Below are 16,022 nucleotides of genomic sequence, written 5' to 3'. Positions count from 1 at the left end.
TGAACTATCTGGCCTTATCTTATATTATATGTATCTGAGACAACTAGTCAAAATGCTTGTTTTACATTTTCTAATTTACTACAAAATAGTTCAGCTTGACACTTGGGTAACACTTTTACACTTTAACATACGAAAAATGTATTTCTTGCATTAGGTATGTTGCTTTAAAGACATAATGGCACAAACCTTGTGCTCTTCAAGGGAAGAAAGAACATTTGGAGTCGAATCAATGTCGTAAATGAGAAATCATCACGACACACTAAACATCCCCTTCATCTCTTTTTATTTAAAAAATGCAAACAGGTGTCCGCCTTTTAGATATCTATATCAATGTGAACAAATCTGTTAAAAATGTTTTCATAGTGCACAGTGTAACCTCTGTACAATTGTGGTGAACGGGTAATTACAAAAGTTCATAATTTGTTCATCATTGGAATCACTAGTTACACTGAATACTGAAGGTGAAGGTAGTTAATTGGCCAGTCCTGTTGTTTCTCCTCCCTGTAATGATGATGCTATCCTCAGAGCCTCTTCCAGTGAAGTCTGTTCGTTGAGCTACAAGATAGAATACAACAATAATATATACATATGCCCAGATATACAGTTAAAAATCAAGGTCAAAAATAGCATTGGAAAAATAAAAGTGAGTGAAACCACCAACCACGACTTTCAGACTCAATTTGTTTCCTTCAGCTCAACTTTCATGGAATTGAATGCACAGGATAGTGGGATATCAGTCGCTTTACCATAACAATTTGTCCCTTATCAAAGTCATTCAGATCTTTATTCCTGCCCATTTCTCCTGCACCCAACACTCTGATTACGAGATCTGATTGTTTTCTTACCATCTGATCCACCCAGACCTTAATATATAGCCTTGTGAGGAGATGATCAACAAAATTCGCTTCACCTGTGACTGGTCATAATGGTTTGGCTCATCAGTGTATCTATGCTACCTTCAAAACTCAGATGAAGGAATCTCAGTAGTCAGGATGTGACAGCTTTTGGACGCAGTCTGTATGATTCTTAAAAATACTAGGGATCATAAACTTGCCAACTTTGTAAATGGTTACCAGACTTTGGTTCCAAACACAACTAAAGGCTAATTCACAATGCACCGACAGACACGACCAGCACCAAAAAACACTTCATCGGGTTTTGCCAGATCAGTGTGACGGCGTCTGTTGGCGCTGGTCGACTGTTTTCGCCAATTAAACATATTCAATTGCCCTTTGTCGGATTGTGGAAAGTCTGAGAAGTGATGTACTAAAATCTGGTGATTGTCCACGTTGGTCGGTGTCTAAATTCATGCAGAAACATGCACTTGCTTGTTGCAAATGAAAATAATGTTTTAAAATTGGCTCAAAATATCGAACATGTTTGATATTCTCCGACTGGATGAAATCATAGTCTGAACCTAAAACATCGTGGTCTGTGGCTATCATATGCGATTTTCTGTGAAATTGGTCAACTCCAACTGCCTAAAATCTGCAGATTGGCTGCAGATTGGCTGTAACTTTAAGCAACTAGCATCAACTCCTCTGAATACTGCAAAGTCATGTAGTGTATTGCAGCCTCATTCTACCTGAACAGCAATCTGTGTGCCGTTAGAAGTAGCCAGAAGTGTAATTGGGTGTGCTGATAACCCATCCTGTATGTTCCTGCAAGATGTTAAATCTGGCATCATAATAGTCATCTGAAGAAAACAGAAAAAAATACATAAAAATATGTCCTATGATCAGTTCATAGAGTGCTGCAGTATTATAGCGGGCCAAAACCTGGAAAAGAGTTATAGCATTTTAGCAGTTCTAGTTCCATCGTCCTGAATGGGTTTTTAGTGTGGTGATACTAAGATATTTTGACGTTTTATTCAACAACATAAAAATACATCAGCAATGGCCCCTTGTGATTTTTTTTTTAAAGCTTTTACTTGTCTTGAAAAATGCACTTGCTAACAAGAGTCTAAATGGGACCACAAAGGTTGTAGGGGACATTAAACATCATCAGTCGAACAGGTAAACTCGTCTACTCACTAGTCCACTTTCAAAGCCTCGTTGTGTTTATAATCACGCTCTTGCAAATTATTCTAACTCAAACTTTAAGTTAAAACGTTTTTTTAAATAAAGACTGAAATAATTGTCGGAAGCTTAGTGAAGTCATGTGACCATGGTGTAGTTCGTTTATAGCCTACGTTTTGCTTTTGACTTCTCGCGATTGTTTTTACGCTTCAAGCTGTGTTCATTTGTGAACATAACATTTTTGTTGGTCACAGAGCTTATTTTCTGCAATAATCCAAAAGCCAATGGAAAACAAATCCTACAGGGTTTTTGTCGATGGAACCAGAGTGATGCTAACTTCCAGGTTGGCCTTTAAAGGGTATCTCTCGCCAAAATTTAACCTAGGCTACGAGATCGACTACTTTTGACCGACTAAATTCCAGCCACCAGAAACACTAACTGATAAAGTGAGTCGTACAAAACCTTTCTTTTTAGTAAACTTTGTGTACACAAACAATGTAGTCAATGCTCAAGTTCATGTGTAGAGCCCCTGGTGATGCTTCAAGCACAGTTTTATGTTGTGTCGAGCCTTCTTAGTGTTTTAAAAATAGCGATTTTGATGCTATCATAGAAGTGCCCCATGCACTCCCATTCAAAAGGCATTTTGACCTAAAACGAAAACACGGTCAATCTTAAAAGTGGCGTTTCCATTCTAATTATGCTTTTACACGAAAGTTTGACTCAGGTAGATTAATAAAAAGAGCCTAGGTTCAATTTTGGCGAGAGTTACCCTTTAAAAAACCATCACTGCAGCGCTCTTTATGCACACAGATCAGCATTAGGCAGAATAGTCTTGTGATAATTAGGAAAGAACCTTTTATGTGTTTGCTGGAAATGAAAACCACACACACATGAAAGATCTTGGTTCTCAAATTTACAACACCAAAAAATCCTACACACCTGTCCTTCAGTCCCGTCCTCTGAGACCATAGTCACTGAATGAGCCTCCGCTGAAGACAGCAAAGACTCAGTGGGTGGGAAGGTGATCATACTGCCATCTTGTGTTACCATTGTGATTGTATTTCCAATAGCCTGTTAAAATCACAGGCATAAACAAAACAAAAAAAACATTTTCATTTTTATGATTCATTCATTAATTTACGAAGCCCTTGCAGTTCCTTTATAAACATTAGTTTGGGAAACCCTGACATATTGTAATGTTCCATGCACTTTATATTGTTTATAACGAAAAAAAATGTCTTTCTCTTTGAATTTTTTATATGAATGTGGTACAAGATTATCCTATTCAAATCAATGTGATAAACGAGTTAGGTCAAAAGTAATCTAAAAGTAATCTAAAAGTAATCAAAAAAGTAGTTAGATTATATTATCTAAAATGTGTAATAGATTACGATTATATAATAGATCACTAAATGCAATTTTCATCATGTAATTTGCATTCAGAAATGGACTACAATTTGTTAGTAATTTACCCAACAATGATGGCAGCACAGAAATTAATGCACATTGCTCTGAAAATTGGCAAGTTTTAGGACAAGGTCTGAAAAGTCACCTGACCAAATTTGCAGTCAGTCTCTATTGCCACCAACAGTTCAAATGACCAAGCACATTTTAGCTTACAGTATAAGAATCTACTGAATTTTTTCTATGCTGTTAAACAAAAGCGTAATCATAAAAACATGTAGATCTTCTGAGAAACTTTAGATGCAAACCTGTGATGCTCCATCTTGAGTGATAAAAGTTACATGCTGTTGTTCCGTGACATCAGAGACTTCAGAAGCCATTTCAGGACAAGTGTCTTCACACTTCACAGGGCTGACACTCATGGAGGGGTCATCTATAGCCTCTAAATGCAAAAAAACAGCCCAGTTCCACTCATGAAACATCATAAAAAATCAGATCTGTATCTAGGATATACTAGATATGTTTTAAAACCAACCTGAAGGGGGTTCAAAATAGCCCTCTGACTCCTCTTCTATAGGCTCTGAGTCATTGTGTGCTGTGCGTTTGTGCATGACTAGTGTGGAAATCTGCTTGTACGTCTTTCCACAGTGGTTGCACTTGTAGGGTTTACAGGGAGTGTGCACTACATTATGTTTGTATAGACTTGAGTACTCGGTGAATCGCTTGTCACATCCAGGAACCGTGCAAACATACGGCCTCTCTCCTGCAAGTTAAAAAAAGACACTGGTTTAGATATTTCACAAGAGTTGCATTCACAGTTACATTTAGGTTAGATTACATATTATAAAGAAAGAGCTCAAACAAATAGTCCATCCAAAATGGAAATTCTGACATTATTTACTCCCCCTGATGTCTTCCCATATCCATATGACTTGCTTTCTTTCTTTTGGTGAATTTTTGGATACTTAAAGAGATAGTCCACCCAAAATGACAGTTTTGTCACTATTTACTTACTATCGTGTCATTCCAAAAACCACTGAGATGCTTCTTAATATTTTGGTAACACTTTACAATAAGAGCCCATCAGTTAACAGTAGTTAATGAATTAACTAACATTGACAATGAGCAATACATTTATTATGATATTTATTAGTCTTCGTTAACATTAGTTAGTATAGTATAGTATAGTATAGTATAGTATAGTACAGTATAGTAATTAGTATAAAATACAAAAGTTCATTGTTACTTCATGCTAGCTCAGGTCCATTAAATAATATTAACAAATACATTTTTTGACCATAATAACCTATTAGTAATAGTTGAAATCAACATTAAGTAAGATTAATAAATGCTTTAGAAGTATTTTTGTTACACTTTATTATAAGGTGGTGTTGTTACAGTGTAATTATACAAATGAGTACAGCGTAATATTACTTAATTACATGTAAATACTATAGGGTTACGGTTAGGTTTAGGGTGATTTATTTGTAATTATGCATAATTTACTTTTATTACTATTGTAAGTACATTACCTTACCTTATTACCTTATTGTGAGGTTTTACCAAAATATATATTTTTTTATGTTCCACAGAAGAAACGTCATACATGTTTTGAACGACATGAGGGTGAGTAGCCTAAATTTTGGCTGAACTATCATTTTAATAGAATGAAAGGGAATGAGGACTGGAGTTAACAAGCTCCAAAATGACAAGAAGCACCATGAAAGTGGCCATGCTCTATACTCGAAGTCTTCTGAATTCATACGATAGCTTTGTTTGAGAACGAGGTTAACAATAACAGCTTGACATCTGACCAGCTCAGCACATCACTCAAAATTCCTCCTTTTGAGTTCCACGTAAGATAGAAAGTCATACAGGTCTGGAACGAGTAAAAGGATGGCCATTTTAATTTCTAGGTGAACAACCCCTTTAAGGCTAAAAAGCAGCATACCTGTATGGATCCGTATGTGGTTCTTGTAATTTGTTGCGCTGGCAAAGGCCCGATTACAGCCTGGTTCTGGGCAGTGATATGGTTTCTCTCCTGTGTGTGTGCGAACATGGACCTTACAGATGTTTGAGGTAGTGAAGGATCGTCCACAGCCCGGGAAAGGACATAAAAATGGCTTCTCTCCTTAAAAGAACAGAGGTCATTGGTAGGAGCAGAAGTAATGTGGTGGTACCGTGTTATCACATTGATAATAAGGCTGCTAATATGACAACTCTCCATATCGTCGCAGTTGGGCAGAAACCTTGTATGTCCAAAAACGCTACTTAGTTTTCAGGAAATGGAAAAAACACCATATTTTAAAAATAATTAAACACCACGTGGTCAAAGTTGATAATGTGGCTTTATATGTCATTGTATTATTAACATTTTACCAAAATCAAGCTCAAATGGAGTTTAAAGGAGACATATCATGCTTTTAAATCGTTCCTTTTTACATATAAATCATACATTTGTAGTCTATATAAAGCGGAACTGCAATGCTTGGGTCTGAATTCCTCATTATTATAGCTCCACAGGCCCCTTTTCTACCCCTTTTCTGATGTGCGTCTGAGAGCAACTCGTTTTGGTGCGGTCTCTTTAAATACAATTGAGACACTTCATACCCCGCCCCCTCTCCAGGTTGCAGAGGTTCAACTCCACCCCGTTCGGCCATTTTTGTAGTTTGATAGCAGAGATACGATTATCTAGCGGCACAGAAACTTTTTATTCACACGTTATTAACAAAATGTCAACAACGGAAGACTTGTCCAGCCAGCCTTACATGTTCGAGCCAGAGTCGGAGCCGGAGCGAGATGAAAATGAAGACGACAAACCTGCAGAACAACGTCTTCATATGGATGTATCGCAATGGTGTGTTACTGTATTTACACATGAAACTTTGGTCTTCCGACCTTTTACCACCGTGTCGATTTATTTTGATTAATATGTGCGAGGGAGAGAGAGCAAGACAGCGTCTAGTTTGGAGACGGTTAAGTCTTGTTTACACTTTCGCCTGGCTCCGAAGAGAGAGAGAGAGTGCGTGTGCGCGACCGGGTCTCTCTCTCTCTGCTCGTTCTTTCAGTTAAACATGCCTGTCACAAGCGCGGCAGTTCATCTACATTAGACGGTGTAATGAAGCGTGTGGGTTACTACATCCAACAACCGAACATTTTAACTTACCCTCTCGTAACTTCTGCATCTTTTAGCTTGGACTACAAAATTGCAGCGAGAAATAAAAATGGCGGATTGCTCGAAGTGTTGGGCTGGAAGTCAATGTCCTTATTTGGCAGTTCCGCTGCAAATACTGTGACGTAATAGTTCACAAAACGTCATAGATATCAAAAAAAAATCGGAACAGGTTGAAAAATAAGGCCAAAACAGAATATAAAGATATCAACGAAGCACCTGAAGAGAATAATTTCAACTTTTCTGTACTTATAAACACTCCAAATATACAACAAAATGCATTTAAGGGCTAAAAAAGTGGATTTAGCATGATTTGTCCCCTTTAAGGTTTTTGACCAGCAAATTTCGGACATGTGAGGCAGTAATACGTTTTCATCAACTTACAGGTTATAAAGTTAATGTAGCTATGTGGGCGCTCAGTTTTTTTCTGTCATTTGGCCAAAATCCCATGTTATTGAAGAAGAAGTGCTTCGCACGGGCTATTTAAGACAGTGTTGTTGGCCATGGCTCGACAAAAAATGCTAGACTCTTCTCCAATCCTCAGATACATAAAACATTAGCCTTTATATAAAGTGTTTCTTGAGTAAAGAAAACGCTGAACTTATTCAAAGAACCAGTTCAATTGGTTCTTGCATTGCAAACAAGCAGAAACGGTCCAAACTGCGTACAACACTTCATTCACGATAGAGGCGGGGTGGAGTTATGAGGTTTAACTGACAGTTTGAGGAGCCAATGGAGTTACAGGGTTAAGTCGAAAGCTGTTTTTAATACTTTTCATTGGTTAGATATTTGCAAAACCCACAGAAAGACATAAATGGTGACCAATAGTAATGATTTATGAAAATGAAGAAAAATGGAGATACGAGGTTTCCGCCCGAGAGCAACTATATGAAACATCGATTTTATTCTTGTACAGTTCTTATGCATGCAGCTTTTTGTCTACGATTCAATACCATGGTATTTTTAAGACAGTACTGTGTGATAACTACATTCATATTCAGATAATATAATAAATCCAATAATCCAAGGAATAGATGGAAGATTTTAAGAAGGCAAAGAAAGTACCTGTGTGAATTCTGGTGTGCTTTTGAAGGTCCCCTGAGGTCTTGAAAGATTTTTTACAGTCCAACTCCTGACAGCGGTAAGGTTTTTCTCCAGTGTGTGTCCTGATGTGACTTTTCAAACCATAACCTTATAGAAAAAGAATGACAAGGGATGAATATAACACAGCAAATACGTCAGAAATACACAACTACTCAAAAGTTGGGGGTTGGTAAGATTATATTTTAATACATTTATGTGATTGAAAATGCATTAAGTATAATTTTGTGAACAAATTATTACATTTAAAGGCGCATGCCTTTTGCGGAGGAACATTGTTTGGTTGTGCTTCGGTGTGACTGTGCGGATGAATATGGTTCTCCTGCTGCTCATAAAACATTCACTACTAGGCTTAAGAGATATAACCAGGAAAGACGGAAAGGATCTCAAGCTGACTAGCTGAAGACGTTACAGTAGCTTTACCCATTAACAGACACGGTGCTTCCTTGAAAATAAATTCCAGCACAGCACCGCAACAGCCATAATGAAATGACCCTTCACAATAGATAGTGCTTTATAATGAACTCTCTTAGAGAGCTGCATATGACAATTTATCTGTTCAATAAAATACCTTACTAACCCATTGAGTAATAAAAACGCCATCTTCGCATCACTTTTACAACATTTCAAATCCCTCAGTTCTCAGCATCTCTGAAGAGCCAAGCCGATGTTGATTCTTGTTTTATTACGAGCTCTGTCGCATTTTCTTTATGCCAGCACTCTCCTTTGTTTGGGGTTTGTTTAAAACAGGAGATTCCCCGGAGGTTTGAGATTTCTCACTCATTGTGACAACTAACTTATGCCGCTCTCACACCATACAGGCATCAAAACAGTCAGAACAACTTTTCTCTATTCACGGATATGACGAGACGCGCATGGTCAAGTGACATATGGACCCCGCTAGGTCTAAAATATAAACACTTATAATAGACTAACCATAGTGAATCAGGGTAAGACAAAAACACATGTATTGACTCATGAATTGTGAACTAAAAAAAAAGTTACAGTACCTTTAAAATAACTGGTTTCTATTGTAATATATCTTAAAATGTAATTTATTCCTGTGATCAAAGCTGAATTTTCAGCATCATTACTCCAGTCTTCAGTGTCACATGATCCTTCAGAAATCATTATAATATGCTGATTTGCTGCTCAAGTAACATTTATTATTATCAAATGTTGAAAAAGAGATTCATCAGGATTATTTGATTAATAGAAAGTTCAAAAGAAAAGGTTTTCCTTTTAAATAAAAATCTTTTCTAACATTACAAATGTCTTAACTGTTTTTCAATTTAATGCATCCTTGCTGAATAGGACACAAAAAACCCTGCTGAGGTGACAAATTGATCTGTAAATCTTTTTGTTACCTGTTGCAAACTTTTTTCCACAGCCAGGTATGTCACAACAGTACGGCTTGTCACCTGTATGCGCCCTTTCATGTACCTGATAAAACAAAACACGAGAACATAATCATAATGCATTACATTCGTAATGTTGTCTATGGTGAATTACTTTTATTTAACAAGCTGATAAGCTCAAATGCGGTCTTTGGTGTTTTATGCCCCCAACGGCGCCTTCCAGGCAGCGAGGGGATGGGTAGGTTTAAGGTTGAGGGTAGGGTTAGCTGCCTCTAAGGAGCCATTGGGGGCTTAAAACACCATCGAGCCTCAAATGCACAAGCCATAATAACCTTAAGATGATTTGCAGTGGTGTAAAGCTTTCCACATCCGTCGTAATTACACCGAAAACATTTCTCCCCAGGCTGCTGCACACTACGCCGGATTTCTTGACCCTGAAGTACGATCTAGAGGAAGGGAGGATAAACATTTTTGAGCATCTCCTAGTTTGACTATTGATATTTTTATTTTGCATGGATATTGTATTCTAACCTGCATCTCCACAACACCGTGAGGATCATTGGTGATCAGCTCAGAGTTTGTGTATGAGTCCATTTCCTCAATCTGCAGGAAAGAATTCAAGAGTGATCATTACACTTTACAAAAATTATTTTCTTATCAATTTTGACAAATGATTAGCTAAAAAAACATTTACAATATGTAACAACGTCGCCTAATTGGGTTAGGGTTAGGCTTATAGGCTTATATCACCAGCAAAGTCATGGCAAATACATTGTGAGTGTCTTTGCATTAGCCCTAGTCATCTTTAAAGGGTACCTTGGTTGTGTACTGCTCCAAAGCATTGATTGTTTCTTGGTCAATGGATGAATCTGTCTGCAAATCTGCTACTGTGCCATTAGTCTGGATGGCCAGAATGGTGTTCGGCTGAGACACCTGAACAGCATGATGTATATAAGCCGTAGATCCGTCCTCTAACTGCACCGCCTGCAAGGTACTGGGGTCATATGTATCTGAAAATATATTAATGACAAAAAACATAAATAGAAAAATAACAAATATATATATATATATATATATATATATATATATATATATATATATATATATATATATATATATGTATATATATATATACATATATATATATACACACTCACCTAAAGGATTATTAGGAACACCTGTTCAATTTCTCATTAATGTAATTATCTAATCAACCAATCACATGGCAGTTGCTTCAATGCATTTAGGGGTGTGGTCCTGGTCAAGACAATCTCCTGAACTCCAAACTGAATGTCAGAATGGGAAAGAAAGGTGATTTAAGCAATTTTGAGCGTGGCATGGTTGTTGGTGCCAGACGGGCCGGTCTGAGTATTTCACAATCTGCTCAGTTACTGGGATTTTCACGCACAACCATTTCTAGGGTTTACAAAGAATGGTGTGAAAAGGGAAAAACATCCAGTATGCGGCAGTCCTGTCGGCGAAAATGCCTTGTTGATGCTAGAGGTCAGAGGAGAATGGGCCGACTGATTCAAGCTGATAGAAGAGCAACTTTGACTGAAATAACCACTTGTTACAACCGAGGTATGCAGCAAAGCATTTGTGAAGCCACAACACGCACAACCTTGAGGCGGATGGGCTACAACAGCAGAAGACCCCACCGGGTACCACTCATCTCCACTACAAATAGGAAAAAGAGGCTACAATTTGCACGAGCTCACCAAAATTGGACAGTTGAAGACTGGAAAAATGTTGCCTGGTCTGATGAGTCTCGATTTCTGTTGAGACATTCAGATGGTAGAGTCAGAATTTGGCGTAAACAGAATGAGAACATGGATCCATCATGCCTTGTTACCACTGTGCAGGCTGGTGGTGGTGGTGTAATGGTGTGGGGGATGTTTTCTTGGCACACTTTAGGCCCCTTAGTGCCAATTGGGCATCGTTTAAATGCCACGGCCTACCTGAGCATTGTTTCTGACCATGTCCATCCCTTTATGACCACCATGTACCCATCCTCTGATGGCTACTTCCAGCAGGATAATGCACCATGTCACAAAGCTCGAATCATTTCAAATTGGTTTCTTGAACATGACAATGAGTTCACTGTACTAAAATGGCCCCCACAGTCACCAGATCTCAACCCAATAGAGCATCTTTGGGATGTGGTGGAACGGGAGCTTCGTGCCCTGGATGTGCATCCCACAAATCTCCATCAACTGCAAGATGCTATCCTATCAATATGGGCCAACATTTCTAAAGAATGCTTTCAGCACCTTGTTGAATCAATGCCACGTAGAATTAAGGCAGTTCTGAAGGCGAAAGGGGGTCAAACACAGTATTAGTATGGTGTTCCTAATAATCCTTTAGGTGAGTGTATATATATATATATATATATATATATATATATATATATAAAGCATGTACAACCGAATCCTATTTAACATCCTGCACACATTCTTAGAAATAAAGGTTCAGTGGGGTTCTTGACTCAATTTTAAAGAACCCTTTATACCAGAAAGGTTCTACATAAGGAGAAATGTCTTAAATTATGCATAATCCTTTTGCATATTATGAGAACATTTTTATTGTTTTTTTGACCATTGATGCATGGACAACTCCAAAACAAATTAAGATTAAATTTAAATTAAAATTAAATTCTATATAGAACTTTTTCTTTAAAGAGTGCAACAAGAACGGGAGTAAATGAAAAACCTTTTGTGGTGTGGTGGATGTAAGCTGTAGTTCCATCTTCCAACTGCACAGTCTGAGCATCCTCCAGTCGTAAGCTTTCGTTACCAACAACATCACATACAGACGAGCTTGTCCAGTTATTTGGCTCATCTAGTAAGCATATAATATGGGAAATTAAAATAGAAACATTATTTGCATATTAACATCATAAACCCATTCATAAAATAATAAAAGCTAGATGAAACTAACATGAAGATTTGCAGCATAACAAACAGGGAAGTACCTGCTTTTGGAACAGCAATGTGTTGCACATAAGCAGAGGATCCATCTTCTAACTGGATCATCTGTCCTTCAACTATATTGCTGTCTGGGGGAAACAACCAGCACTCAGTTAATACATCACTCAAAAAAATAAACTACCATGTCAACTGTGAATAAATATGAGATTTAAAAAAAGAAAAGTTAAACTTTCATGGTAGTAATTTACGGGAAAGTAAAAACATGCACAACATTGATTTGTTTATAAAAAAAAAAAAGAGAAATACAGAGTTATAGATTGTAGATGCTTTCTTGATCACTTTCAATAAACCGTTTATTTGAGCAAGATTTTATTTGTTATATATTCACTGATGATCCAAAACATTATAACCAGTCACAGGTGAAGCGAATATTGTTGATCATCTCCTAACAAGGCTATATATGAAGTTCTGGGTGGGTTAGATGATAAGCAAACACCATGTTGAATCTATGCCACAAAGAATTAAGGCAGTTCTGAAGGTAAAAGGGGTTTTAACCCGGTACTAGCAAGGTGTATCTAATATATATATATACACACACTAAGTAAAAAATAAAAACAAATAATTTTAAGGTCCTGTAGGTTAACTAATTGAAAAGGTCATAGGTTTGATTCCCAGGGAACACATTACTGTTCTCCAAAACGCATACATGCAAATGTTTGATAGAAAATGTAGAAAGAATGTGCTTAATAATAACCAAAAGAATTCAAATAATAATGAAATAACCATCAAATTTGCTAATCAATATGCTAATGTGTTTCTTATAGAAGGTGATGCTAAGCTTTACATCTCAAAAGCGTCTCAGATGAACAATGTTTGTGCTCAGAGCTCGTAATAGACATACCTTGAGGGTTGTGAGGTATATATGCGGTGGAGCCATCTGATAAAGTCACAGCCTGCAAACTGACTGTGTCCATGCTCTGATCACCATCTGAACAATTAACAAATACATCATGATGACTGTAATATGGAGAACACTGCCTCAAATGTCTCTTATGCTGACCATGGCTGTATGTATTTGATCAGAAATACAGTGAAAATTGTTACAGTTTCAAATAACCCTTTTCTATTTTAATATATTTTAAAATGTAATTTATTCTAGTGATGCAAAGCTGAATTTTCAGCATAATTACTCCAGTCACATGCTACTTCAGAAATTATTTTAATATGCTGATTTGCTGCTCAAGAAACATTTCTTATTATTAACAATATTGAAAACAGTTGTGCATCTTAATATTCTTGCGGAAACGTCATCGACAGACCCTTCGGTGAATAGAACATTTAAAAGAACAGCATTTGTTTAAAATATATATTTTTTAATAACAATATAAAGTCTTCACTGTCACTTTTGATCAATTTAATGCATCCTTGCTGAACAATAGTATTAGCCTAATTTCTTTCAGGTAAAAAATGCACAGCTTTCCCTTCAATAAAAGGTCAATGTCTGAAAAGAGCTAATTTATAAAGTGTGCAGCTCTGACCTGAAATCCCCACAGCCTCAGTTAAGCAGAGCGTGACCTCCTGAGCATCACCCTCATGCTGGAAATCTGCTGACTGGTTTATCTGAGCCAGCAGCATTATAACCTAGGAGAAATCAAATGTTAGGAACACAATATAACTATATGATCACATTTAGTAAGAGTTGTGACCAAGTGATGGACTCAGATTGTATAAACGGTTGATTGTTTGACTAAATATGGTTATAAAATATTCAAAAATATGAATGTACCACTGAAAAAACATGGTGCATGTCCAAAAAAACATAGTGATACAGTTTATTTAAGGGTACTACAGAAGGCTGATGTGTCATGTTTTGTTTTCCCTCAGTTGTAATGTCAAACTAAATGGAAACCCCTTATTAAAATTGTATAATTTAGTTTAAGAAGACAACAAACTTTATCTATCTATTAGAATGTTAGAAGGGTTTACAAGATAAATTAAGAATATATTATAACAATATAATAATTCTAACATTATAATACAAAAAAAAAATACTATAACTATTTTCATGGCCGTTAAATGGGAATAAAACACAATGCTCCATCATGATATTTCTAGTTTTAAGGAGCTTTGCATATATCTCGGCTGCCACGTCATCAAGCCCTGCTGAAGGCAAACTCGATTTGAAGGATCCTTGAAAGGCAGCCTTCGTTTCATGTCCTTCATTCGGCTCGTTTTGAAGGATGCATCGAGTGTAGTCTTACAGTCCTTCAACCACCCACAAACATTAGCATACATCCCACTTCACGAAAAAGACACTGACAGAAAATGAGTCGGCATTGAGCTTGTATGAGATCATTATAAGACAAAATATAATGTTTTCGGAGATGAAGGCATACATGTTTTCTTTTTGTTTGGGTGTAAATTAATCACTAAACTAACTGCATACTACTGGTTGACTACAGACGGTTGTCATTCACTGTATTGCTTAAATAGAAAGTCAGTTACATAGATAATATAGTAATATAAAGATTTTTAATACAAAGTATTTTTTATAGAATTACGTTTTAATTTTGGAAAAGATATTAAGTTGGGGGAAAAAAAACTATTTTATTCAGAGGGCCAAACTTAGCAAAAATATGCATTTGGTGCAGATATTTATCTGGCCAAAAAGTAAGATTTGTAATGAAAATCTTTAAAACAGTATAACAGACTACTTACACAAAATGCATATAAATGTAATTTGTCACTCTATATCTCCCAATAATATGTCTTAGTAATATGTTATTTAAATGCTTATAGTTTTGTGTAGTTTTTATTTTTGGGTGCAAAACATATAATGCAACACAATGATGATTGAGCGATGAACTAAATAAGCGTTCTTCAAAAGTCTAATGAATAATATTTGACACTCACACATTTTAAGATTTTTCTTAAAAAAACCCAAAAATATGCATTGATGATCAAGCAAACCTAAGTTGCTTCAGTCCAGTAAGTGTTCATCTTGAAATATTACTAACAATATAAATCGTCACTGCAAAAAAGACACGTGAACCAACCTGAAGGGGGACAGTTTTTACACTTATTTTAGGCCTTTTACTTGCTAAAAAGAAAAAAGTATCAGAATTCTGATTTTTTTAAATCCATATCTATCAAATATGATAAAGTAGACTTTAAGGATTCAGATTATATCAGTTTTGTAATTAAACATCCATTAACAGGATCACAAAATACTATAACCAGACGTGAAGCTTTACTTCCTATTCTCAAAAAAGCTTTTGTCCTTCAAATGTGTAAGTTAGTGTTTTCTAGTCACCTCGGGAGTGCTGCACGTGCTATTGAGTCACCCCTGTTGCTTCTATCATTTGTTAATATAAATAAATGCATTAATTAGTGTTAATCCACCCTAAGCACACATATTTAACGCTTGAAAACATTGACACGTGACATAATGGGATGTGAACTCAAAGTAGCTGTTAGCCTGCCGCGATATCTAGTGTCAGGAGGATGTAAACAACACTTCCAGTCGATCGCTTTCAGGACAGTGTTTATAAACATGCTTTATTACCGCAGCTGATGCGGATCTGATTCTCACTAGCTATGTAACGTTAGTGCATATCGCCTGATCTATGACATTAATAGCAGATGTGTTTGGTGTTTCAGACACTCACCTCTCTGAAGAACACAAATCAACCAGATAAACGGCAAACCGGATCAAATTATATGTATAATATTTCCATATATCAAGGTCCCTAACATCGGGAAATACAACGGTGTGTTTTGAATTGGTATATTTCTTCTGTGGTTTTGATGTCACAGAACACAGTGAAGAGGTTTCTTCTGACCCCTGCTGTTCAGGAGTGATACACTCTACCAGTTAAAGGGATAGTTCACCCAAAAATGGATTTTTTTTTTTTTTTTTTTTTTTTTTAAATTAAATGCCAGTCACATACAAATAATAGATATTATACAAAAATAATACGGACAATACTCAATAATTATACATTACAACAAAAAAGAAAATATAATGTAATTAATAGGGGTG

At 36.4% G+C, this 16,022-nt stretch overlaps 1 protein-coding gene across 1 annotated transcript; it reads right to left on the bottom strand.

Annotated features, from left to right (window-relative positions):
• Positions 1-272: 272 nt before the first annotated feature.
• Positions 273-15,812, bottom strand: znf143a (zinc finger protein 143a). Its single transcript, XM_079865496.1, has 16 exons — positions 15,649-15,812; positions 13,519-13,621; positions 12,882-12,968; positions 12,025-12,108; positions 11,763-11,891; positions 9,870-10,063; positions 9,585-9,656; positions 9,386-9,499; positions 9,063-9,138; positions 7,660-7,785; positions 5,374-5,553; positions 3,958-4,185; positions 3,731-3,864; positions 2,958-3,089; positions 1,586-1,696; positions 273-555 (listed from the first exon to the last, which is right to left on the bottom strand). The coding sequence occupies exons 2-16, from the start codon at positions 13,613-13,615 to the stop codon at positions 472-474; spliced, it is 1,848 nt and encodes a 615-aa protein (XP_079721622.1). The 5' UTR covers positions 13,616-13,621; positions 15,649-15,812; the 3' UTR covers positions 273-471.
• Between the last annotated feature and the right edge of the window lie 210 nt (positions 15,813-16,022).

This window comes from Squalius cephalus (genome assembly GCF_949319135.1).
Source record: "Squalius cephalus genome assembly, chromosome: 3".
Lineage (NCBI taxonomy): Eukaryota > Metazoa > Chordata > Actinopteri > Cypriniformes > Leuciscidae > Squalius > Squalius cephalus.
Note: the sequence above shows the minus strand (reverse complement) of the source record. Positions and strands in the feature narration are given on the sequence as shown.